This window comes from Sapajus apella, unplaced genomic scaffold (assembly GCF_009761245.1).
Source record: "Sapajus apella isolate SASKATOON/1434 unplaced genomic scaffold, GSC_monkey_1.0 scaffold103, whole genome shotgun sequence".
Lineage (NCBI taxonomy): Eukaryota > Metazoa > Chordata > Mammalia > Primates > Cebidae > Sapajus > Sapajus apella.
In genome coordinates this window covers 6189584-6214607 of record NW_022437043.1, presented here as the reverse complement: position 1 = coordinate 6214607, position 25024 = coordinate 6189584, and the positions used below count along the sequence as shown (strand labels likewise).

The following is a 25024-nucleotide window of genomic DNA, read 5'->3' as shown; positions in this document are numbered from 1 at the left end:
AGGCAGGGGTGCCATCTCGGCTCACTGCACCTCCGCCTCCTGGGTTCCAGTGATTGTCCTGCTTCAGCCTCTGAGTAGCTGGGACTACAGGCATCCACCACTATGCCCAGCTAATTTTTGTATTTTTAGTAGAGAGAGGGCTGGTCTCGAACTCCTGACCTCAGGTGATCCGCCCACCTCGGCCTCCCAAAGTGCTGAGATTACAGGAGTGAGCCACGGCGCCTGGTTTGCCTTACTGTATTCCTAAAGCTCTTTGGTTTTGCCCTTCACATTTAGGCTTTAAATCCACCTAGAATTATTTTTATTTGTGTTGTAAGGTAGGGATCCAAGTTCATATTTTTCAATGTGGGTAACCAATTGTTCTATTTATTGAAAGTCCAATCGTTCCCCCACTGGTTCAAAACACCTCCTTGGTCACCAGTTCTGTGTGTACACATGAGTGGTTCTGTTTCTGAGATCACTAGTCTTTTATTGGTCTATTTGTCTACTCTTGCAAAAATATCGTACCATCTGAATTGATATACCATACAATAAGTATCAGTGTCCTGGCTAGTCTTGCCACTTCTACATAAATTTAAGAATTAATGTGTCATGATCTACACACACGCAAAAATCTATTGGAATCGTGATTGGATTTGCATTGAACCCACAAAACAGTTTCAAGAGAAAATGACAGTTTTGCACAGGGGCCAGTGAGGAAGAAAGGAAATGAAGAGTATGGTGTCTTGGAAAACAAGTGAAGAAAGGATTGCAAGGTAGAGATTATCAACTATGTCAAATGCTGCCAATAGTCCAAGTAACATGAAGTCTGAGACGTAACCGTGGCAATAACGATGTGATTATCCTCAGCAGTTTTGCTGAAATGGTTGGGTAAAAAAAAATCTGATTGGGGCTATTTTAGAAAGGCATCGGAGAAAAACTGAAGAAAGCTCATGTAAATATTTCGTTCAATAAGTTTTTCTGTAAAGGGAAGTAAATAATTTATTTTGTTGAGCAGTTTATTCGCATGCAATAAATGTCAAAGCTTCTGGGCTTCCTGTTTTTAGTAGAAATGTGACATCTGTGGACAGCAACTGTGCTACAAATGTTTCACAGTGCCTTAACTCCTCTTTCCTTTCTGAGGCCTTCCCTATCTCGGGGGCTAAGGGGTCCCCCTGCTGGTGTCAAAGGCTGTTTTTTCAGTAACCTCAAAACCTTGTGGCTGATTCACAACTGATGTTCCCACATCCACAGCAGACCACAGCCACCACTGCAACCATGTGACTGACACCAAACCCTCTTGTGGCTGCTGCTCTTCCTCCCTGGCTCCCACCACCACCATCCAAATAGATACTGCAGGGCCCCACAGGCAGAACATGGAAAAGACAAAGAACCATATGGATTAGGACCACAAGATGAAGAGACACAGATCTTCAAGGACAGACGTGTTGAAGCAGCAGCAGGTGACTACGTCCCACACCCAACTCTCCACTGTGATCCTCCCACAGAAAGTGACCACCCTGCACACGCATGCCCAAACAGGAGAACACTACACCACAGGACACATGTTTCTCATAGAGCTCTATTGTGGCATATAATAATAAGTACTCTATATAAATTAAATTAAAAATAAAGCTCCAGCAGGTTGCACAGGTTGGCTGTTAATAAATATATCTCTGGGTAATTGTGCCCCAAGACCAGCTCACGACCACTCTCCCTCGTCCAGAGAATTATACAAAAATAAATACAGGCTCAGGGGGTAGGGGGACGACATGCCCAGTTCCACTCTAAAAGTTCCCCTCACTCACACCATCCACCCATCCCCTCGTCTTCACTGGTGTCACCACAGGGAATCCTGTGTTGACTAAAGAGCTTGGGGATGGGAAGGCCTCTCTTTCAGTTGAGCATTCTCAGAAGTAAAGGACCCAGGTCCCCTCACTGCATAGGCCATGTATCCCATCTCAAGCCTCTGCTGATCCCACAAGCAGAGCCTACGAGAACCAAGCCAGAGAGAGGCACAGCGCAAGCACCAGGAGGGACACACCACTGTTAAGAGCCACAGGGACCACCACTAACCCAGCCAGGACCCCCAGAGTCTGGGTCAAGGGCCCCCGGAGCTGAGGCGGCAGTACACACACACATTCTGCAGGGGCTGCTATGGCGGGAGAACTCTTTGGGGGTTCAAGGCTTGGGTCTGCATCCTTTTCATCCTGGGAGCTCACATGAGGCCTGGCCATGCTAGAGAGACAGACTTCGGCCTCAAAGGGACCAAGGAGGGTGGGATTTTGCCCCTGCAAAAGAATGGGAGCAGCTGGCTCCTTGCCAGATATGGGATCCAAGCTGCCTGCCCACTTACTGGTGACCTCCATCTGGGCTTCTGTCCCGGCCTCTCCCAGGGACTCGGTCACCCCAGCTATCACCCTATTCATGTGCAAAGAACTGGTGTCCTTACCCATCCCTTTCTCAGGATCCCCAGTGAACTGACACTCTATACCCAGAACCACAGGGCTGTCACATCCCGAGCCCTCTACCCATGGGAACCACACATCTCCCATAGTGGCTACCACAGAACGGGCCCCGGAGAGGATTTCCGGAGGCGATTCCTTGGGGCTGTCCCCTTCTGGGCTGGAGGGTGTGACAGAGAGCCCCTCTTCACCCTCCCCCTCGTCATCAGGGTCTTCAGTGTCCTTGATGAGCTCCACGCCACGCCCCAGCCGGGCGTAGTGCAGCGTGATCTCCTCAGCCAGGGCACTGTTCAGGGCCCGCTCAGGGCTGGGCCACTTCAGGATCAGGTCACGGTCTGTCAGTATGCCCAGGGGATGGCTGGGGGACATTCCCCCATCTGTGGAGCCCTCCCCGACACCCTCTGCCCCACCTGCAGCCACAGCAGCCCGTAGGCGGCTCAGGTGAGACAGGTAGAGCTGCTCCAGCTCCTGGTCGATGGTGTCCTCACCAAGCAGCTCCTCCGACCCACTCACGGCCTCCAGCCCCCCTCCATTCTCGCTCGATACTCCCCATGTGGCCTCTGCCTGCTGCTGGCTGGGCTCCAGGAAAGGCCCAGTGGCCCCTTCGCTCGAATCGGGCCCTGAGGCCTGGTCTCTGGGGGGGCCACCTAGGCCACAGAGAGGGGAGGAGGGGGGAATCCTGATGGCCGGTGCCTGGAGGACCTCTGTAAAAGCCACAGGTGGACTGCTTCTGGGGATGTCACCTTCTTCTGGAGGGTTGCCAGTCATCGGAACATCAGAAACCTGGAGCCATGGCCAGGGTGGGGGAGATGGGGGGGAGAAAAAGCAAGGGAATGAAGTAGAGGAGGGGATGGAACAAGCAGAGACAGTAAGAAGTGTGACAGCCCACAGCCAGCCCCACAAGGGTTTCTACATTAAAATGCCTTAAAGCACCCTCCATCACTATCTAGACTCCAAAGACTCTGTCATCTATGGTAAAATAACACAACTGGATGCAGTAAAATGGTACTTCTTGCAGATTATAAAGCTGAAGAATTTGGTGGGTGTGAATATTTGGTGAATGATCGTCACTAAATACTGCTGGTTTACCTTCAAAACGGAGCCAGTTAAAATAACTGAAAGTATAAGTGGCCAGGCATGGTGGCTCACACCTGTAATCCAAGCACTTTGAGAGGCCAAGGTGGTTGGATCACATGAGGCCAGGAGTTTGAGACTAGCCTGGTCAACATGGTGAAACCCAGTCTCTACTAAAAATACAAAAATTAGCTGGGCAAAGTGGTGCACATCTGTAATCCCAGCTACTCAGGAGGCTGAGGCAGGAGAATCACTTGAACCCAGGAGGGAGAGGTTGCAGTGGGCCGAGACTGTGCCACTGCACTCCAGCCTGGGTGACAGAGAGAGACTCTGTCTCAAAAAAAAAAAAGGAGTATAAGTGGGTTGTTTGTAACACAAAGGGTAAATGCTTGAGGAGATGCATACCTCATTCTCCATGATGTGATTATTATGCACTGCATGCCTATATCAAAACATCTCCATAAATATATACAACTACTATGTCCCCTCAAAAATTAAAAATAAAAAAATTGAAAAAAGTAAAAATAAAATGCAGAAAAACACCCAAAACATAGCCAGGATTCCATATGAATCCATGATGTATCATCTTTTCTTTTTAAAAAAATTATTTCCTAGCTCCATCTTTTGAAAGGGCCTAGAAACAATGACCAATCTAGTAGCAGCAAGCATGCCAAGCCCCCAAACCTTGGCCTCTGAATGCCACTTTCTACTGAAAGGAAGCAATGCTCCTTAGAGAAATGACTGTTTCTGGCCAAGCACGGTGGCTCACTCCTGAAATCCCAGCACTTTGAAAGGCCGAAGCGGGTGAATCACCAGGCAGATAAGGAGTTCAAGACCAGCCTAGCCAACATGGCAAAACCCTATCTCTACTAAAAATACAAAAATCAGCCGAGTGTGGTGGCATGTGCCTGTAATCCCAGCGACTTGAGAGACTGAAACAGGAGAATAGCTTGAACCCAGGAGGCAGAGCTTGCAGTGAGCCAAGATCGCACCACTGCATTCCAGCTTGGCCGACAGAGCAAGGCTCCATCTCAAACAAACAAACAAACAAACAAAAAAAGAAATAAAGAAACGGCTGTTTCCAGGCTGGGGGCAGGGAGAGTACAGGATGAGCCTGGAACATATTGTCAAAAGGACAGAGGAACCCATCTCAATAAGCTCCTACTGGCCAGGGATAGTTTAATTTAAGCATCGAAAAAACAAACAAATAAGTGCAATGCATTAAAACTCATCAAATATGTTTAGAATTCATAGAATTTATAATGACACAAAACCAAAAATCCTTTCACTGGTCACCTTTGAAGTAGTATTTCCTCTGAAAACTGGTAAATAAAATGGAAAAAAATAAATATTTACACTGCTTTTTCTGCAAAAACTGTATCTCAAGATAGCCAAATAGCTGGTGTGGGAAAGATTTTCTTTAGAGACAAATTCTAGCTAATAAAGGAAGTGAGAATAATAGAATTAAATAGAGTTAATTCTAGTTAAAAGATTAAATATTCATTTAATAAAATAATTTGATAAATTAAATAAGATTACATTAATAGAATTAATAAATTAATAAAAATGGAGTAAGAAACATATTTCCACCTGGATGTAATCAGCCAGGCCCAGACTGGAAAATTCTACAGGACAAGCAAAGTTTCTTCAACCAACAAATTGCAAAGAAAGAAAGCAGGGGAGATTTTAAAAATCTAAAGAGACACATCAATCAGATGCAATGTGTCAACCTTGTTTGGATCCTAAAACATTTATGAGAGAAGGAAACTTGAACACTAATCAAATACTTGATGACACTAAGGAATTATCATTTATTTTCTGAGGTATGATGATAGTATTGTGGGGATTTTTAAGAATTCTTAATTTTGTGGCTGGGCATGATGGCTCACACCTGTAATCCCAGCACTGTGGGAGGCCAAAGCGGCGGATCCTATCTCTACTAAAAATACAAAAATTAGCCAGATGTGCTCGCTTGAACCCAGGAGGCAGAGGTTGCAGTGAGCCAAGATCGCGCCACTGCACTCCAGCCTGAGTGACAGGGAGAGACTCTGTCTCGAAAAGAAAAAACAAATTATCTGAGATAAAAACGGAAGTATTTATGGATGGGATGATGTCTGGGTGTTTTTCAAAATAATTCCAGAGGGAATGGGAAGAGACGGGGTATAGACAAAATAAGAATTTTAAATAAGTTTTAATATTTACTAAAGCTGGGGTATGGTATATGTAGGTTCGTTATAGTATTTTACTTTTATCTATGTTTGAAAATTTTTATAATTAAAAAGTTCACACACACACACACACACACACACACCCCCTCCAAAATGTCTCTACCTCCCCTACCTATCATCACGCTTGCCTGGACCCTGCAGTGGCCTCCCCCGCACTGGTTGCCTGTTTCTACCCTCCACAGTCTATTTTCCATGCAGCAGCCAGAGGGAGCCCGTTAAATCCTAAATCAGATCAAGTCCCTCCTCTGCCTACAACACTCTTGTGGCTCCCCTCACTTGGAGTAAAAGCCAAAGTCCTTACCATGGCCTGTGAGGCGCCACCTGATCTGTCCTCAGCCACCTCTCTGCCCTCACCCCATATCACTCTCCCCCTTCCTTGTTCTGCCCCCGCCACACTGGCTTCTACACTGTCCTTCACACACATCAGTCATGGCCTCACCTCAAGAACTTCACACTCACCTGGGATGCTCTTCCCTTAGTTATCCATGTTATTCACATGGCTCACTCTCTCACCTTCCTCAGATCTTTGCTCAGATCTCAATAATCACTAAAGCCTTCCCAGACCACCCAATCTAAAGTACCAACCCCCCCGCAAAACACACACACACACACACACACACACACACAGTCTCACCCACTCCCTATGCCTTTATATTTTTCCTTAGCACTTATCATCACCTAAAGTACCATACATTCTAACTATTATTTTATCATGACTCACCCTACTAACACATAAGCCCCCTTGAAGAGAATTTTTCCGTGTCTGTAACAGTGATTAACACAGAGCAAGCACTCCATAAATATTTGCTAAATTAACAAATGACATTTCTACAAGCCCAGGTGAGTAACTACATTCTCTCCCCCCCCCATCAGGTTCTGAGTTTTGTGCCCTCCCTCCAACCCAGGGAGGACCCACAGCTAGTGGGCCCCACCACCCAGCCCAGCAATAGTCACACTATGTGCCTCCTATTGGGCTGACTGCTCCAAGGCTGCAAGGACCCACTTACCTGAAGTGTCATCTGGGGCCACGGGCGGAGAGGGGTGGGGGCCACTAGGGGACCCACTGACTCCTGGACATCTGGGTGCTCTGCTAGAGGGAAGAGAAGGGCAGCATTAGACAGGATAGGCATACAAGTAGGTATGGGTTTGTTAAGAAAATCTGCTATCCTAGCCAACTGGCAGTTTTGCCTCTGAAGCTTTCTGTGACAATATAAGGCAGAGGGTGCCCTTCATTTTTTTTTTCAGATGGGGTCTCGCTGTGTCCCAGGCTGGGGTGCAGTGGCACAATCATGGCTTACTACAGCATCAACCTCCCAGGCTCAAATGATCCTCCCACCTCAGCCTCCCAAGTAGCAGGGACTACAAGTGCATGCCAGCAAGCCTGTCTATTTTTTTCTTTTTTGTAGAGATGAGATCTCACTATGTTGTCCAGGCTGGTCTCAAACTCCTGGCTTCAAGCAGTCCTCCTGCCTCGGCCTCCCAAAGTGCTGGATTACAGGCATAAGCCACTGAGCCCAGCCTTTTTAATTTTTATAGAAAGAAAAACAGGAGGAAAGACATGGTAAATACAAGCTAAAACTCCCAAAGCTGACCAACTGCTTACCCATGGCAAGGGTGTTATCATCCACGTTCTTCATCTTCAGTTCCTCCTCGGCAGGCCTGTGGGACAGAGGAGAGAGTACATGGAGCTAATACCCCGAGTGGTCACTTCTGCCACCCACGGGTACCTTCTGAGCCTCTGTGCTAGCCCACCTTCACCTGACAGCTGCTGTTTTCTCTTCTGCTGCCTTTTTTTAATCCCCTCATCCTAGAAGTCCTACACCCTCATTACAGAAAATTCACAAAATACAGGAAAGTATACAGAAGCAAGAAAAACAATCACACATCAGCCAGAGACAACTACTGTTACCATTTTGGAAAATTTTCTTCCAGATACTCTATGAAATCATTTAGATTCTGCAGACATAATTTCACAGCTAGCTTTGTCCATTTAACAGTAAGAAACATCATTATATACTTTTGCAAACATTTCAGTGGCTGCTTAATACTCGTATCATACCATTTTCCTTCCTACTGAGCAGCTAGGTTCTTTCATTTAGAGGTCGCAAAACAAACCAGCAAACAGCATTGGGCATAATTTTATCGACATTTGTATCATTTCTTTAGGATATATTCCTGGCTGTGGAAAGAGAAAAGATAGAAGAACCCATCTTTTTGGCCGGGCGCAGTAGCTCACATCTATAATCCCAGTACTTTGGGAGGCCAAAGCAGGCAGATCACTTGAGGTTAGAAGTTCAAGACCGGCCTGGGCAACATGAAGAAACCCTGTCTCTACTAAAAATACAAATAATTAGCTGGGCATGACGGTACATGCAAGTAGTCCCAACTACTTGGGAGGCTAAGGCAGGAGAATCATTTGAACCTGGGAGGCAGAGGTTGCAGTGAGCCGAGAACATACCATTGCACTCCAGCCTGTGGGACAAGAGCAAAACTCAGTCTCCAAAAAAAAAAAAAAACAAAGGCCAGGCGCCGTGGCTCACGCCTATAATCCCAGCACTTTGGGAGCCTGAGGCAGGTGGATCACCTGAGGTCAGGAGTTCGAGACCAGCCTGGCCAACATGGTGAAACTCTGTCCCTACTAAAAATACAAAAATTAGCCAGGCGTGGTGGTGGGCACCTGTAATCCCAACTACTTTGGGGGCTGAGGCAGGAGAATCGCTTGAACCTGGGAGGCAGAGATTACAGTGAGCTGAGATCACACCACTGCACTCCAGCCTGGGCAACAGAGCAACACTCTCTCTAAAAAAACAAAAAACAAAACAGAACAAAAAAACACTCCTCTAAGAAAAGGCAGGTGGACAAGACTGTGGGGCAGAGGAAGGAATATGAATGGAGACTGGGAGGGAGGTCAGAGAGGCCTGGGTCCCTATGCTAGCCCTCCCCGTCCCCACATCAGCCTGGCAGGTCATTTCACCTCCTCACTCACAAAACATAAAACAGAGCTGTGGGGAGTCAGGACATGCACTAAGCACAGGGCAATCAAGAGGAATGAGGATGGACAGCCAGAAATTAGGGCCTAACACACAGCAAAGATTGAATCAACCATAGATATTTATGGGTCTTGCTCATCCTTCGCCAGGCCAGTCAGATCCCTGAGTGGCATAAGCCAAGTGCATTTCAGGTGGATCCTTCCAGGGGGGACCTAATCATGGAGAAGTCACTGTTCTTATTCTGAAAATAAGTATTAAGTATCTACAGATTAAGGCAAATGAAGGAAGCATTGACTAAAACATGTTCAGAGACCTGAGAGGAGCTGGGGCAACTGCCCACACCTTTGTCTTCCTAAGAGGCAATGCGACATTCTTGATACTTCTGGCAATGGTTGAAACTCTTTTTTTTTTTTTTTTTTTTAAGATGGAGTCTTGTTCTGTTGCCCAGGCTGAAGGGCAATGGCATGATCTCAGCTCACTACAACCTCTGCCTCCTAGGTTCAAGTGATTCTTCTGCCTCAGCTTCCCAAGTTGCTGAGATTACAGGCACCCACCAGCACGCCCAGCTAATTTTTGTATTTTTACAAAACGGGGTTTCACCATGTTGGCTAGGCTGGTCTCAAACTCCTGACCTCAGGTGATCTGCCTGCCTTGGCCTCCCAAAGTGCTGGGATTACAGGCATGAGCCACCACACCTGGCCTGGTTGAAACTTTTTGAAAACCCATAACCAATTACCTTCACAGAAACGGAGTAACATCATCTGACCCCTATGTAGTACCTACTATGGCATTACACATTGCTCTAAGTGCTTCACTTTTTTTTTTTTTTTTTTTTTTTTTAGAGAGATGCGATCTTGCTATGTTGACCAGGCTGGTCCTGAACTCCTGAGCTCAAGCAATCCTTCCATCTCAGCCTCCCAAAGTCCTAGGACTACAGGCACGAGCCAGCGTACCTGGCCAACATGTGTTAATTCAATCCTCATAACCACCCTATGAGACAAGTACTTATAATCCTCTGAAGCAGGTAGTACTACTGTCTCCATTTTACCGAGGATAAAAGAGGCTGAGGAAATGGCTCAAGATCATATACTTCACATCACAACCCAATCAGCTGCTGCTTCTTGGATGAGGGACTGGGGTCTTACCCAACCCATATCCATCCTTTCTAGAATTAGATTGAGGGAGGCATCAATACTAGACAGGATCCCTCCCTCCTCCTTCATGCAGGCTTTTCTTTGGGCCTGCCTTTGCCCACATATTCATTCCCCATTTCCCTACCTCCATGGGTCTGGGACATGTGTGGCTGGGAGACCACTAGACACAGAGTGGCTGCAGGAACTGCTTTCTATAAACACCCTCAGGGAGGACACTTGAACCATATATATTGATCTAGAGTCTAGAAAAAACCGTCTGTCTTTCTCTACTGTCTAAGTCTCACAAATCTCACCAGAGGTACTTGAGTCAGAATATTACAGGGCCTAGGGTGGGCGAATCTGGGAGCCCAGCTGCCACCTCCCACACATCACAGATGAGAAAGAGAGATTCAGAGCAAACCAGCTTGGTCCCACACTAATCCCCTCCAGGGGTCTAAAATCCAGGTCTTTGGACTTATGTCTCAACATGATTTCTGCCAGGCTACCTTAACTTACTTCTTTTTGCCAGCATAGTCCTTCATGACAGAAAACATCCTCCTCCTAGGTTCTTCTAAACCAAGCCTCTTCAAGAAGGCCCACAGACAGACAGAAAGCCAGCCCTCCCACCTATGCACAGGAGCAGACAAGCCTTCCCCTCCATCTTGCCCAGTCCCAACATGTATTACAATCAGGCTTCTAAAAGCCACTACAGAATCATAGATGTGAGAATGAAAAAGGAGAACACTCAGGAAGCAGCCAGCCAGCAGGAAAAGGACTCCACAATTCAGTTGGAAGAAGAGAAAGAAAAACAAATACAAAATCAATACCTCAGCCCCCAGAGCACCCGTTCCATGCTGAGGAAGGCAAGAACATCTAAAAAGTGGGTCACGCAATTGAGCCAATCCCAAGATCCGCAACATCGGCGGAAGCAAACGAGTCGTTCTCCAAAGTGAGATATGAAAGCAGAAAGCATAAGCATGTATTGTTCACCTCCTCCACCCTGAGCCCTTCTCATTGATACACCAAGGCATTTGAAAACCTTCACATTTATCCTTCAAAACAACACCCTTCCCTTTATACAAATGCAAAAACTAAAACCCAAGGAACTGCGTCTCTACACTCAACTGACTACACAACCACACTGATCACAAACATCCCAGGAGGGCTCCACTTTGAAGAGAGTTTGAAATTGTGGGCTTAAAAAGAAACAAGTATCTTTGAACAGTCTTTCACAGTAAAAACTCAAGGGCAGCTATGACTTCAATCAACACGAGGATAGTAAGAGAAATCAAGTACAAATGTATACTGACTCACTGATAGTAACAGAGAACAGGGGTTCTTAGAAAAATGGGGAGGGATAAGATTAAGAACAAAACTGTACTTGCAGTATGCCTGCTCATTTTCAAGAAGGAAACCTGTTCTTTTGGCACCAGCCCCACAAGTACCACGTGGCATCCCCTCAAGGGCAGTGAGCCGTAGGGGCCAGGGCACACATATCTGGGACATCTTGGACATGTATCATCTGGGTGCTAGTGAGCACTAGTCAAGCCAGTGTCGCCTAAAGGGGGCCATCCCAGGCCTGCACGCCAGTCTCCTGGGCATGCAAATTCCTCTGGCCATCAGGAAACACAATGGCTGCCAAGCTGAGATAGTCCCCGAGGAGACCAGAGGGTGAGGACTTGGGAAGAGGTGGCGTTGGCCCAAGCCTAGGCCAGCTGAGAGAGAACAGAAAGGTGAATTGCCAGTTACAGCATGAGCGAGCGGGCGAGGGCAGACAAGCCCCATGGAGAAAAGCAAAGCAAACTTTCAGAGCAGTCAGACTGCCATCACCACCACCACCCGAGTCCTCTGGAGCACCCCCAGCATTCATGTTTTCAAAGAATTTTGCCAGCCCAAAGTGGGTCAGGTGCTGAAACCCAAAGGGAAACTCAGCAGACCCCAGCTCCCATGTAGTCAACCTGAAGATAATGCTGACTTTCTGGGGGTACAAGTGGCTTCAGAAACCTGCCCCGCGATACTCAGAATTGGAGTTACCCTGAGCCATTTGCTTTCTGAAAAGAGCAGGGTTTGAAGGTGGCTGTGAAAGCCACCAAGTTATGTGGGGCATTGCTGTGCCTTCCCCAACAAGTATGTCAGCCTCAACTCTGGGACTTGTGGGCGATCCAGCGGGATAGAGGGAGGAGAGCAGTTTCTCGTGCCATGAGCTTCTTCAACAGCCATGACTTCATTCTTTGGCCATGACCCACAGTAAGAAATCCATTCTACATCATAACCCAGCACACCCACACATGTGTAAATAGACAGACATATATACATATAACTGAAAAACGGTTGTTCTTTGAATTAAACAATACTTACCTTTACTGCATGTGGTGATACATCGGCATTTCTTATGCTATTTCCTTTTTCTTTTTAATGCTGGTTGAAACCCAGTAAATTGACTTCACATCTCAATAAAGGGTTAGAGTATGCAATTCTGAACAATCCCAGCTCTGCCACCTATCAGCTGTGTGACCTGGGACAAGATACTTAAGCTCTCTGTGCCTCAGTTACCTCATCTGTAAGGAGGGGATAATAATACCTACATCAGTGAGTTGTTCAGCAGATCAAAGAAATATTTCAAAAAGCACCTATAAAGCACTTAACAGTAACCACCTCCGAATTTCAACTGAGGGAAACTGAGGCTCAGAAAAGGAAAGCAACTTGCCCAGTGTTGCCCTGCTGGTAAAATGCATCGCCCAGCCTGGTACACTAGCTAAGAGCTGGAGCATTAGAGCAGGACCACACAGGCTCGAATCCCAGCTCTGTCACTTTCTTAGCACGTGGCCTCAGGCCTATGTCCTTAACCACAATGCCATACCAAGTTTTCTGTGGCATAAAAGAGGATAACATTCACATTAATTCCTCACTCTCCAGACAACTAAGATGCCCCCTGACTTGCCAGTTGTTCTGGTTTCCCCTGAGGCTGCCAATTTGGATAGCAGGTTGGATCCCCATTCCTTCAGTTTTAGGTGCACTTGAAGACGCTGAGGCCTTTCTGTGCATCAGCCCCAGTGACGGACCCTGGAGACAACATGGTGAGCAAACCCAGCTAGGAAGCTTACAATTCAGTGTGGAGGAAGACATTAAAAAAAATACTCAAACTCATTCTTTCAACAAACATTTATTGAGCACCTGCTAAGTGCCAGGCACTGTGGCAGGCCTGCAGGAATACAGTGGTGAACGAAAGCAGACCATGTCCCTACCCCTCACGGAGCTTACAGTCTAGCAGGGCAGAGAGAGTCATCCAGCAACCCCCTAATAAAGGTCTAACTACAAACTGTGGTCAGTGCCTTTAGAAATGGAAAGAATATCCTACAATAAGGGTCGCTGGCCCAAACTGCAGGGTCAGGAGGGGCTTAAGGATGCTGAAAAGCAAAACGAGCAAGTCGGGGGGTAGGGCAGTGAGAGGCTGCTCGGGAACACAGTGGGGTAGGTGATGAATGCAGTCCCCAACAAGGTGAGTTTGAGGAATTCTTTGGGCCATCAGTCAAGTGGAGATGCCAAGTTTGGATACATAAAGCTAAGGGAAGAGCCAGGAGAAAGAGAAGGGCCAGAGGGTTAAGAGGAAAAGCAGCAGAGTATGATCTCAAGGCAAGGAAAGACAAAGTAGCAGTGGTCAACCACTTCAAGAGGAAAACCAAAACACCTGCAGAATCTGGCAGATGCTGGGGGTTAACGCTTACATAGGGGTGAGCAAGTACAGAAGGCAAGTGCAGGCAACTCTTTGCAGGGGTCAGCAGTGAAGGGAGGGTGACGGGGTGCTGGCCAAGAGCAGGAGGGAGAGAAGGTGGGTCAGTGAAGACAGAAGGGACACTGGCACAGGTCAAAGTCAACAGAGGATCGAGCTAGGCCAGCAGAAAACCTGCCAGGAGAGAAAAGATGATTGATGATGTCAGATTCTAGGGCAAGTAGCAGAAACTGGGACCCAGAGCATAGGAGGAGGAAGTGGCCTGAGCAAGAAGGGACTCCTCATCTTTAACACAGGGGAGGGAAGTCAGCATGCAGCCTTGGAGGCCACAAGTTGTAGGGGGTTCTATTGCTATGGCTTCTGTTTTGTTTTTTGAAGCAGAAGAGAAAGTCTGAAGGTAAAGAACATTTGAAAGAGTCACTGCAGAGAAGAGACAAGAGTGGATCAGAAAAATATAGAACTGCTAGGCAGGGTGGTCAATGACCCTCAACTGGCGGCAACGCTCATCTCCTCTGCCACAGGACATTCTCCAACCAAGCTTAGCACCTACTGGGCTGATGAGTGCTACAAAAAAGCTGGGGGACCGAGGACGTTGGGGTGGACAGGGTCCCCTGAGGAAATCCTCTTAGAACTTAGGGGTCAACACTGGAGGAAACTGCAAGGGGTATGGGATAAACATTCCTGGTGAAGTAAACAGCAGGGGCAAAGGCCCTGCAGCAGAAAGGAGTGAGGCCCTTTGGAGTAACAGAAAGACCCTGGTGACAGGAGCTCAGAAAGAGACACTGATGTAAGACTCGAAGCCAGTGGAGGCCAGATGGGGGGATGGGATGGGAGGGTGCTTGAAGACCACAGTGAGGCTTTCTTGGTCTTTCTTTTTAAGAGAAATAGGACACTTCCCAAGAGTAGTGTCAAGTGCCAAGGAAGATCAGGAGGGCTTTTCCCCACACCAGCCCTAGGACTTTGGACTCTGGGAGCCTCAGTTTGCTCATCCAGGAAAGACGAATTTAAGCTGCTCTACTCACAGGGAATGTTGTCGGAATTAAATCAGACTTTGTATGAAAATACAGTATTCAGTGAAGTGCCTGGCGCAGAGCAGGGGCTCAGCCAGGTCTCATACAACAAACCCTCTGTACCCCATCCTACCACAAGCCCTGTGACATCTTAGGACCACTCTGCATCTTTTTCCCTGCTGAAACCTAGCACTGTGCCCAGCACATAGTAGGCCCTCAATAAATGCTTGTTGATGGATCAGATCATCTCTAAGCTTTAGAGTTATCAAATGCCTGGTCCACCAACCCAGGGAAAGCAGTCATTTGGGTTTCTGAACTATGTCCAGATGGATACCACAGACTTCTCCTATGCCCCCACCTGATGTGGCTGTGCTCAGTGCACAGTGGGCCTGCAGCCAACATTTCCTAAACAGGAAGCCCTCTATGATAGGGCTCCCACAGGTAAGGGATATCCCGAGATCCTCCACCATTTCCCAAGAGGGCTAGGTCACAAAGGGTGGCTATTCTTCAACAGCGCTGCAAGACACCGGCAGCACACAGGTTCTAAAACAACAAGTTGAAATGTACTCGCCAAGAAAGCCACCGACCTACAAAGAAACCCTTATCGCTGATCTTGCAATGAGCACCAACCTCCCCTTTGCAAGAGCTGAGATCGAAAGATAAAGAAGCTATCAAAAAGCCATCTGCCCACTTAAAATAATATCACAAGTCATGTTAGGAACCACAGACCTGGGGCCAGATACCAAAACAATTGTCTGAACAAGCTGCTTCAATTTCTCCTTAAAACCGCCCATGTATGTTAAAAGAAAAACACCCTCTCCACCCACCTTGGCCCTGCAAGGTTTTGATTTCTTTGTTCTCTGTCTTTTACACTCTTTAAAATGACCAAACTCCTTTACCCAAACTGTCGCATCTTACAGACAGGGTTCCCATGACGGCCGGCGGGGATGACAGCTTGGGAAAGTGATAGAAATGAAGGTGGCTCTGGGGCCCTGGACCTGCTCAGTATCTTGATCTGGGTGGTGGTTACACAAGTGCATACATATGTACAAATCCACTGGGCTGTACATGGAAAATCAGTACACTTTATGTAGGTATACCTTGATAAGCCAAAAAGAAAACAAAAAGGTAAAAGGAAAGCATGACATGCTGGGAACACCAAGAGTGAAATCCAGAATTTGCCCTGAATCATGCCAGGCTTTCTAGAGGATCCATAGTTTAAAAAAAAAAAATAGAAAAAAGAAAATGTCCCTGGCATTTCTTCCCTGGCCCTGTCACTCACTAGCTGAGAGGCTTTGAGCAAGTTGGCTCACCTCTCTGAGCTACCTGTCTCCCCTCTATTAAATGGGGATAATCATAGAACCTACACAATACAGCATGCATAGCAGGCCTCACAGAGAATGGATCTGATGTTCATAGCACAGAAATCAGTAAATGCCGGCCAGTTATCTTTTGCAGCTACGACCATGCTTCAGTTACTTTGCCCATGTTTGCTGCATCCAATCCAACCATGCAAAGTAACTGTCATTCCCCTTAGCAGAGGAAACGGAGGCAAGGCCACAGAGCTGATGGGCGGAGCCGAATTTAGGAGAGAAATTCAGGAAACTGTACATGTGACTCCCTAAATACTAACACTAGCTAACACCTGTATGATACTACTTTGAGCCAGAGTTGGTTCTGAGCACCTTTACTCGTATCCCATAACGTAAGTGCTAAAATTCTATTTTACAGATGAGGGTCCTGAGGCACAGTGTGGTTAAATGCACTGGCCAAGCTCACAAGGCCAATAAGCGGCAGGGCCAGGATTTCAACCCAGGCAATCTATGCCAGAATCCACACTCCTAATGCTGTAAGAAAAGCCATGCTGTCTGCCCCCTTTAGATGAAGTCTCAAGTTATGGTGGGGCTCACAGGTGGGTGAGTGGGTGCTTGCCTGCCTGCTCAGTTACCCAGTCACATCTGCCCACCAGCCCCAAGCCAGACTTTTTTCTCAACTACTCACATCCTAAGGCCTTACCAGATCCCACAAATGTCTCACTGCAGCCAGTGGCTTTTGACCAAGCATACACATACAAGGTCCAAAAAGCATTTTCCCACTTCCATTTCCAGTCCTCCCAGGAGCAGGGAAATGTGTGCATTTTAAGGAGAATCTAGTGATCCCAGGCCAGACTTAGGCGACCACAAAAAGAATCAGGCCTAGCTGCTGCCCCCAAAAAAACTCATAGTTGGATCGAGGAAACCTAGGGAAATCTTCTACCAGGGCCTCCTAGGGTATAACTGATTATTTCTTCCTGTCCCTGAATGATCACAGGTGGTGTGGCCAAAAACAAGGGACAAGAACTTCAAGTTCAGTACCCATCTGGTTCTCTCTCTCCCAGAGCCACTGCTTCCTTGTGAGAGCATGGGCTCAGCCCCTCACCTCCACAGGAGGACTCAGAATAGACTACAGCATAACAGTAGAGTACACAGGTTTCAAGGTCAGGCATGGGTGAATTGGAAGAGCCAGATGCCATCACTGCCTCAACCAGTTTCTCCACCTCTGGAACCCTGGTTTCCTGCTCTGTGAGAAAGAGAATCAGGTCTACCCTCACTGGCAAAGCCCTTGGTCCACACTACATCACTGCAGTTCTCTCCACTCTAGCACACTGTTGATCATTCACACCAAGCTCATTACCACCCCAGGACCTCTGCACTTGCTGTTTCCTCTACCTAGCACACCCTTGTTCCATATATGCACGTAACTGCTCTTCATCATTCAGTACTGAAATGAAACCTCCTCAGAAAAGTCCTCCCTGTTCCTTTTTCTACAAACTCTCCCCCACCTCCCCACCAGATCTGTGCATAACTCTTCCTTATCATCATTTAGGACTCACCTCCTCAAAGGCCCACCCTTTAACAGCATGTCTAACACAGACATTCCCTCCCAACCTATCCCCTTACTCCCTTCAGCAGCTAACTTTGTCCCTATTTATCCTATCTGCTTCCTCGCTTGTTTGTTCAAACTGTCTCCCACAGGAGCCTGTATGAATCTTTGAGGGCAGGGTAGATGTCTGTCTTGTTCAGGGCTTTACAGTGGAACTCAATAAATGAATGAATAAAACCCCAGTTAAACAGTGCCTAGCACATGTTTGATCTCCATCACTCTTTGACTAACTGACTCAATGCACCCTCCTCCCTGTCCTGGAGAGCAGGCCTGAGGGGTTCCTGGGTCGGAATGCTTGTCCTCCATCCCAGACACAGCCCTGCGTTGGCGGAGGTGGCGCTGGCTGACATTACCTGCGCCTCACCGGCTTCATGCAGCTCTTCAGCTGCCTGGCCTCAGCCTCCACGGGACCCTGGCACTCGGGCTGTGGCTCCAGCTGCTGCTGCTGGGGCAGCCCTTCGGCATCAGTGGGTGTGGGAGCGGGTGCGATCCGGAGCAGGACTGTGTAGTTGCGGCCGTGGTTGTTGGCCCAGAAAGTGCCCTCGGGGGTCTCATAGCGCACCACGAAGTCGAGGCGCGCCCCATCGCCCGCGCCCTCAGCAAAGGGCAGCTGGAAGGCAAAGCGGTCAGTGCGGCCGCCGTCGTCGGGCGAGGAGGCGGACGCCTGGCCGGGGCCCAGGCCGAGCCCCGGATCCAGGATGGGATCTCCTGCTCCTGTTCCTCCCGCTCCTGCCCACGGCGGGCTGCGCGGGACGTAGCGCGCTGGGTGGTCGCAGAAGGAAGCCCAGCCGTCGTGTGAGGCCCGCACGTGCACCGCCTTCTCGAAGGAGCGGTTCAGCACGCGTACCAACCCGCGCAGCACTGGCGGGCGGCCCCCAGGCACCCACACCCCGGCACCCCCGGGGACCGCTCCAGGAGGCGGCAGCAGCGCCTCCAGCTCCACCATGACGCGCCCCAAGCGCTCCAGACGGCCCGGCGCGGGCGGCAGCGAAAATGTGGGGACCAAATAAAACCCCCCGCCAGCGGGGACGGGGCACAGCGGCGAGGGCTCGGGGCAAGCCTCCTCTTCCTCCTCCCCTTCATCCCCATCCTCGCCATCGTCGTCTTCGTCGGCCCCGCCGCCGCCGCCATCTTGCCCGGTTGCCGCCGCCATCTTGCCCGCCCCGGGCCCGCCCCACGGCCGGTAGCGGCGCAACTGCGCCAGCGGCAGCCCCAGGGCCTCGTCGGCGAACAGCACCCTCCGCGGGGCCACCGCCGCCTCGACCGAGGTGCGGGGCTCACCCGCGGCTGGCGAGGGGGGCGCAGGATGCCGCAGCGGGGGCTCCACAGGGGCCGTACGCGCCATATCGGCGGCGGCGGCGGCGGCGGCACCGACGGCACCGGCGGCGGGACCGGCGGGGGCAGGGCCTGAAGGGGCGGGCAGCCAATAGGAAGGCCAGCGCGGGAGGCTACGGCTCACGGGGGCGTAGGCGGCGAGATGAAGACAGGTATAGCAGAGAGCCAATGGGCAGCCACGCGCGGATGACGTAGCAGTGAATTGAGAGCAGGAGAAGCACGCAGCCAATGGGGATGCCCGGGAGTGGGCGGTGTAGGGGGCGGGATGATCGGGGAATCAATGAAAAGGCCGGAATAGGGTGGTGCGGGATCCAGGATGAAGACAGCAGAAGCAGGAAAGCTAATGCGGAAGTCTGAGCGAGAGCGACATGTGGGCGGTGGGAAAAGTGGAATGGCTACAGGCAATGAGGGCAGCCGGGAAGTAACGCAGAGGCCCGAAAAGTGGGAGATCCCGCGGGTTGCGTAGGCAGTGGAACAGAAGCTAGAGACAGAGAACAGCCAATGAACAGCCGCGCGCGGAGTGACGATAATGGCTACAGCGAGCCAATTGGGAGTCTTGTGAGCGTGCACTAGGGCTTCAAGGGGCGGTGTCGAGGAGGAACTAGCCAATATGAAAGCTAAAAAGAGCCCAAGAGGCGGGTGTGTCAGTGGCCACGGAGGTGGGACCATAGGTGGCCGAGCCAATGGAGGTGGAGGCTGAAGGCAGGAGTGAGGAAGAGAGATGGCGGATAGCCAATGAGAGAGCCAGGGTGAAGGCGGCGAGCCCTCAAAGGGCAGTGCTAATATGGCTTGAACCAATGCCGAGGCTAGAAAGTGTAGTAGGATGGAGGGTGGGCTTGGAGGCGAGACGGGGAAAAAAGCAAAGCCGGCGCGGATGGTGTAGGTGGTGTGAAGGGAGGCATGAGTAGCCAATAAGAAGGCCAGAGGGGAGGATGCTGTATAGGCAGAGTCTGAGCTATCGGGTGGTCGGATTAGGAAAAATGTGCCTCTCAGGGATGGGGTTACTCTCTCCCTAACCCTCCGTGACTCCCTGTTGCCCCAGGAATACCCAGAGGCCCTGAAGGCCTAGACCACACCCTGGTGTGTGACCTAAGAAAGTGAAAAGGACTCTCCTGTTGCAGTTACTTACTGGGTCCTCCCTGCCCAACTCCAAACTTTGCCAAAAGCCGAGAATGCCCCTGATTGTTGGCTGGGCGCCGTGGCTCACGACTGTAATCCTAGAACTTTGGGAGGCTGAGGCGGGCAGATCACGAGGGCAGGAGTTCGAGACCAGTCTAGCCGATATAGTGAAGCCCCATCTCTACTAAAAAAAAATTAACCGGGTGTGGTGGTGTGCGCCTGTAATCCCAGTTACTCCGGAGGCTGAGGCAGGAGAATCGTGTGAACCCAGGAGTCCGAGGTTGCAGTGAGTCAAGATTCTTTCATTGCACTCCAGCCCGGGCAAAAGTGCGAGACTCCGTCTCAAAAAAAAAAAAAAAAAATGCCCCTGATTGTCACCCCCAAGCACTCTCCAGGACTTGGTACTATTGTTGAATGAATAGCCAAATAGGAAATTGAACTTTCTGAAGGATTCACTTTTTTAAATTTCAGGTCATTGAACACTGAGCCTGACTGTGTGCTGCCAGAAGTTGATTGGACATATAGGTAGCCTCTGACTAATAGAATCACAATCAAAGCCCTGTCGTTTGCCCAACCTGACACTCCACACCCTACAGGGGCCTCACTTCCCTGCTTTCTCTGCTCCTACTGTTCCCTCTCCCAAGAGTGCTGTTCCTTCTGCTGCTTCCATCTTGTAAACTCCTTTCACTCTCCCTCTGTAGTCTCACCTTCTGTGGGAACTCAACTGTAGCTTTTGTCCACTGAACACATCCATTCATACATACCTCCTCTATCCTGGGAAGATGTACTGAACACCTACTGAGTGCCAGGTTCTGAGCATGCTGTTATCTCATTCCCAGCAGCCCCTCTCCCCAGGTCTCCATGTCCAGGATGTCCATGAGTTAGAAAGGAATATGTTCAGCTGCAATTAACAGAAAAATCATAAAATAATGGGGCTTAAGCAAGATAGAACTTTATTTTTTCTCACCTAAAAGTTCAAGCTGGCAAATAGTCCGGGGACTCCTCCCTGCCCACCTGGTTTGGGTATTGTCTGTCCTGATCTGGCCCCAATACTCTCAGTCTTCAACGAATTCTTTTGGCTCTCTATTAAAAATATTTCCCAAATCCCTCTCTTCTCACCACCTCCACTGCCAGCACTATCACCAGCACCTAGACTACTGCAGTAGCCAGCTCCTTGCTGGTCCCCTGCTTCCACATTCAGTCCCTAGACCCCATTGGACACTCAGCAGTTAGGGGCTACCTGTTAAATTCTAACATAGTTCATGTTTCTCCTATGCTTGCCACCCTCTCATGCCTTCCTCCTCACTCAGTATTGAAGCCAAAGTCCTTACCATGGCCTACAAGGTCCTGCATGGTCTAACCTCCAAGTCCCCTCTCTGACCTCACCTCCAACTTCTCTTGTTCTCTCCTCACTAACCACACCAGCCTTCTTGAAGACTTTGAACAAATCAGGTACACTCCCACCTCAGAACCTTTGCCCTGGCTGTTACCTTTGGAGTTCCTTAGATATCTAGCTGCTCCCTCCCTCATCTCCTTCAAGTCTTTGTCAGAGGCCCCCGTCGTCTCTGGGGACTTTTCCTGACCTGTTTAGTACTTCCCACTCTTCCCCAACTCCTAGCCCAGAAGCCCTCCATGAGAGAGGATATAGTCCAGTATAGAGGGGAGGTCTTGACCCCCAGCCCCCATTCTGCAAGGATCCTGGCTTTCAGCGATAGTAGCATCTCCTTCACACACCCTGGGCCCTGCCCAAGGGGCTAGCTGACATTCTGGGCCACCACCGTCACTCCATTTGCCTCCTATCTCTCTGGCCATTCTCTTTCATGGAGTGAGTGACAGTAAGGGATGGATGGTCTGGGGAAGGGGTAAGGAGGATGCAGCCCAAACCTCTGATCCTGAGAGAGAAAACTAGCCCCCTTTTCCAGGAAGGGACAGGTGTGGGGGCAGGGAACAAGGCTTCTGCTGATAGAACTGGCCTGGTTTATCATTACACAGGAGATGTAGGGAACATTCCGACCCAAGTCTGCAGGGAACAAGGGGTCATTAACCTTGGGAACATCACTGCAAGGGGTCATTAATCTTGGGAGCATCACTGCAAGGGGTCATTAACCTTGGGGGCATCACTAGAGTCGGCTCCCCAGGTCTCCTTCCTGACATGCATGCCCTTTACCCCCTCCCTTGCTCCCTCCCACATGCTGTGACATCTGTTAAACACCTGCTGTTCACGGGGTCCCTGCAGGCCTCCAAGCAGGGGACCTCATCCCACCTTGGTGCCTCCCTTAGCTGTCCAACACATTGAACACATGCCATTTTTTGGATCTCAGATGTGTCCCACCAACTCAGAAGCCTCAACCAGTGAAAGTTTTGTTTTGAACTAATGGTAGAGAAGGTTGGGTTTTTTTTTTTTAATTGTTGTTGTTGGCTGATTTTTTTAAGGTCTTTTTTTTTTTTTTTTTTTCTATTCGAGCTTTTTTTTTTCTTGTCTTCACAAAGCCAGGCCATCAGGCCCACTCTGGGCTTTTCCAGAAGGGTAAGTCTGAGTTAAGGAAGCAGGCCCTCCTTTTTATGAGGGCTTAGACGGTGGAGGGAGGAAAGGGGACAAAAGGGTGAAGGGGTGGGTCTTGGCTACCAGATTTGTACCATGTAAATAAAAAGCTTTTTCCAGTTTCTCTTCCCCAGGTCTGAAGCCAGTCTTGTAAAGGGCTGGAGTGGACATGGATGACTAGAACCCTGGGCTTTGCAGGGTGCTGGGAGCTGGAAGTCTCCATCATGGCCTGTCAGGAGAAGCCCCTGGGGGCTGGTCTACCATGCTGACCAGTGGTTGGAGATTGTGCCTGCTGAGGTCAAGAAATGTAGCTGCTAATTGCTGGACAACTTAAAAACCTCACAAGCTTCAAGTCTCCAAGGACTCTCCAAATCCCAGAATCTCCCTGTCATCACATCCTAGAATTTAAAACCTGAGACCATCAACTTCAAGAAAACTTGGGGATTTCAAAACCTGGCACCAAAGAAAGCAGGACCTACACTCGTCAGCTCTGTGATCTTGGGCAAGTTGCTTGACTACTTATGCCTCCATTTCCTTCATCTGTGTAACAGCAATACAATAATGATGAGATGGAGCTCAAGGGGCCATGGTGAGGTTTGAACAAGATCGCTTGTGAGATGTGTTCAGCGCTGTATCTGACCCACGGAAAATTCAAGATAAACATCAGCTACTGAGATGATGGTGGATATTTAGAATCTTAAATCCTTGGAAACTAGGGCTTTTCGAATTAAAAGATCCCAAAGGCTGAGCGCCTCAGAAGCATCAGGCCATGTTCCTGAAAGTAGAGGGTCAGGATCCCAGTGGGCCTCTGGGCTTCTTCGTGAGGATGGACGCATTAATACTGGGGACCTTCCCAGTGGGGCAGTGGCTGGGTCAGGGCACTCAAGCCCTAAAGCGTGATGAGGCAAGACTTTCCTCTCTTTCCTCATTCAGTAACTGTCAGTGGATTCTGGGAGCCAGTGATTCTCCGACTCTTCGATTCTGTGAATTGTAGGGGATGACGGTGGGCTCCCGCTTTCTCCTCCGTGAAGTAACTTACATGGCTCTCACCCTCTGTGGGAGGGTTGTTGCAGGGGGGTCCAGAACTCCCCTCTCTGGATAGAGCAATGGGGACCATACCAATTCCATCTATGGGGAAACTGAGGCCTGGAGCAGGGTGAGGCCTCTGGAAACCCAGCCCTATTCCTGTCCCTTTCCCTGGCATTTCCCATCCACACATGGGGCTTCAGTTTCTCTCTTTCCCCAGAGACCCTCAAATATCCTCTCACTCACAGAATGGTGTCTCTGCCTGCCTCAGGATGGCCCTGTGATTTATTTTAGTTCTTTTCCCTGGTTGCTTTTTTTTTTTTTTTTCAAACTTTACACACTTTTGTTTTAAAAACTGTGGTTTCTCATGAGAGCCCTGTTATCTCATTGATACCTCTCACCTCTGTGGTGAAGGGAAGAAATCATATTTTCAGATGACTCGTAAAGGGCAAAGAAAAAACCCAAAATTTGAAAATTTCCGTTTAAGTCTCATAATCAAGAAAAAGAGAAACAGAGAGAGAGAGAGAGAGAGAACTATGAGAACCCCCCCCCCCCGTGATTATCAGCGCACACACTCATCGAAAAAAAAATTTGGATTATTAGAAGAGAGAGGTCTGTGGCTTCCACACCGTGGTTTTTCTTCTCGGTATAAAAGCAAAGTTGTTTTTGATACGTGACAGTTTCCCACAAGCCAGGCTGATCCTTTTCTGTCGGTCCACTTTACCAAGGTGAGTGTCCCCGCTCTCCACTACCAGATGTGGGCCCCATTGGAGGAGATGGCAGAGAGATAGGCACTGCGGGGTCAGGGCCCTCTGATACAGTGGGATGCACCCAGCTACCATGATTCCAGCCAGGTAAGATCTTTAAGAAAATAATAATAGAATAAATGCCAGAAGACTTAAAGGTGAAGTACTTAATCAGGAGCAAAGCTAAATAAATTCGTCAACTGATACATAGATGGGTAGGATTTTTTAAATATATCAGCTGCCAGTCTTTATGGATTTCAGAGCTTTGAACAACTTGAAATGCTGTCCAGGTGCGACTGGAAATTTCAACTGCATCTCTCTCATCTCTTTGTCTCTTAGCTCTTGATGCCTTTCGTCCTTCTTCTGTCTCTCTGCTCACCCTGTCTCGCTCTTTTACATGTTTCTCTGCCTCTCTTTCTCCCACCATCTGTCTGTCGCTACACTTAGACACTCTTTCCCCACATCTCTCCTGGCCTCTGACCATCTCCGCGTCTGTGTCTCCTCCATCTTGACCACACTCCATCGATCTCCTTTCCTCTGTCTCTCCCGCTCTCTTTTCTTGCCTTTCCCTGCCTGCCTTCCCACCCAGCATCCAGCCTAGAGCTTTGTACACAGCTGGTGCTTAATAATAGTAATGTCACTGAGGACCTTTACATTTTACAAGAGTGAGCATCAGTTCTGTTCACCCTAGTAGCAGGAGGATTGCGAGGTGCCGGGGCAAGCTG

At 49.0% G+C, this 25024-nt stretch overlaps 2 protein-coding genes across 6 annotated transcripts in view; one reads left to right on the top strand and one right to left on the bottom strand.

The window, feature by feature from the left end:
- Positions 1-452: 452 nt before the first annotated feature.
- Positions 453-20813, bottom strand: PPP1R3F (protein phosphatase 1 regulatory subunit 3F). 3 transcript variants are annotated; one of them, XM_032258678.1, is made up of 4 exons: positions 20693-20813; positions 7350-7405; positions 6754-6833; positions 453-3227 (listed from the first exon to the last, which is right to left on the bottom strand). In XM_032258678.1, the coding sequence occupies exons 1-4, from the start codon at positions 20737-20739 to the stop codon at positions 1971-1973; spliced, it is 1440 nt and encodes a 479-aa protein (XP_032114569.1). In that variant the 5' UTR covers positions 20740-20813; the 3' UTR covers positions 453-1970. The 3 variants fall into 3 exon arrangements, with proteins under 3 accessions (XP_032114569.1, XP_032114568.1, XP_032114567.1); XM_032258677.1 differs by lacking the exon at positions 20693-20813 and adding an exon at positions 17885-18901; XM_032258676.1 differs by lacking the exon at positions 20693-20813 and adding an exon at positions 17885-18954 and having other exon boundaries at positions 985-3227; positions 6754-6836.
- A 1355-nt stretch (positions 20814-22168) lies between these two features.
- Positions 22169-25024, top strand: part of FOXP3 (forkhead box P3) — a 16344-nt gene continuing 13488 nt past the window's right edge. Inside the window, exons 1-2 of one of the 3 annotated variants that reach the window (XM_032258673.1) lie at positions 22169-22512; positions 22662-24281. The gene's annotated coding sequence lies outside the window, so the exon portion shown is untranslated. The remainder of the gene's footprint in view (positions 22513-22661; positions 24282-25024) is intronic. The other 2 variants (XM_032258674.1, XM_032258675.1) reach the window with 2 other exon arrangements.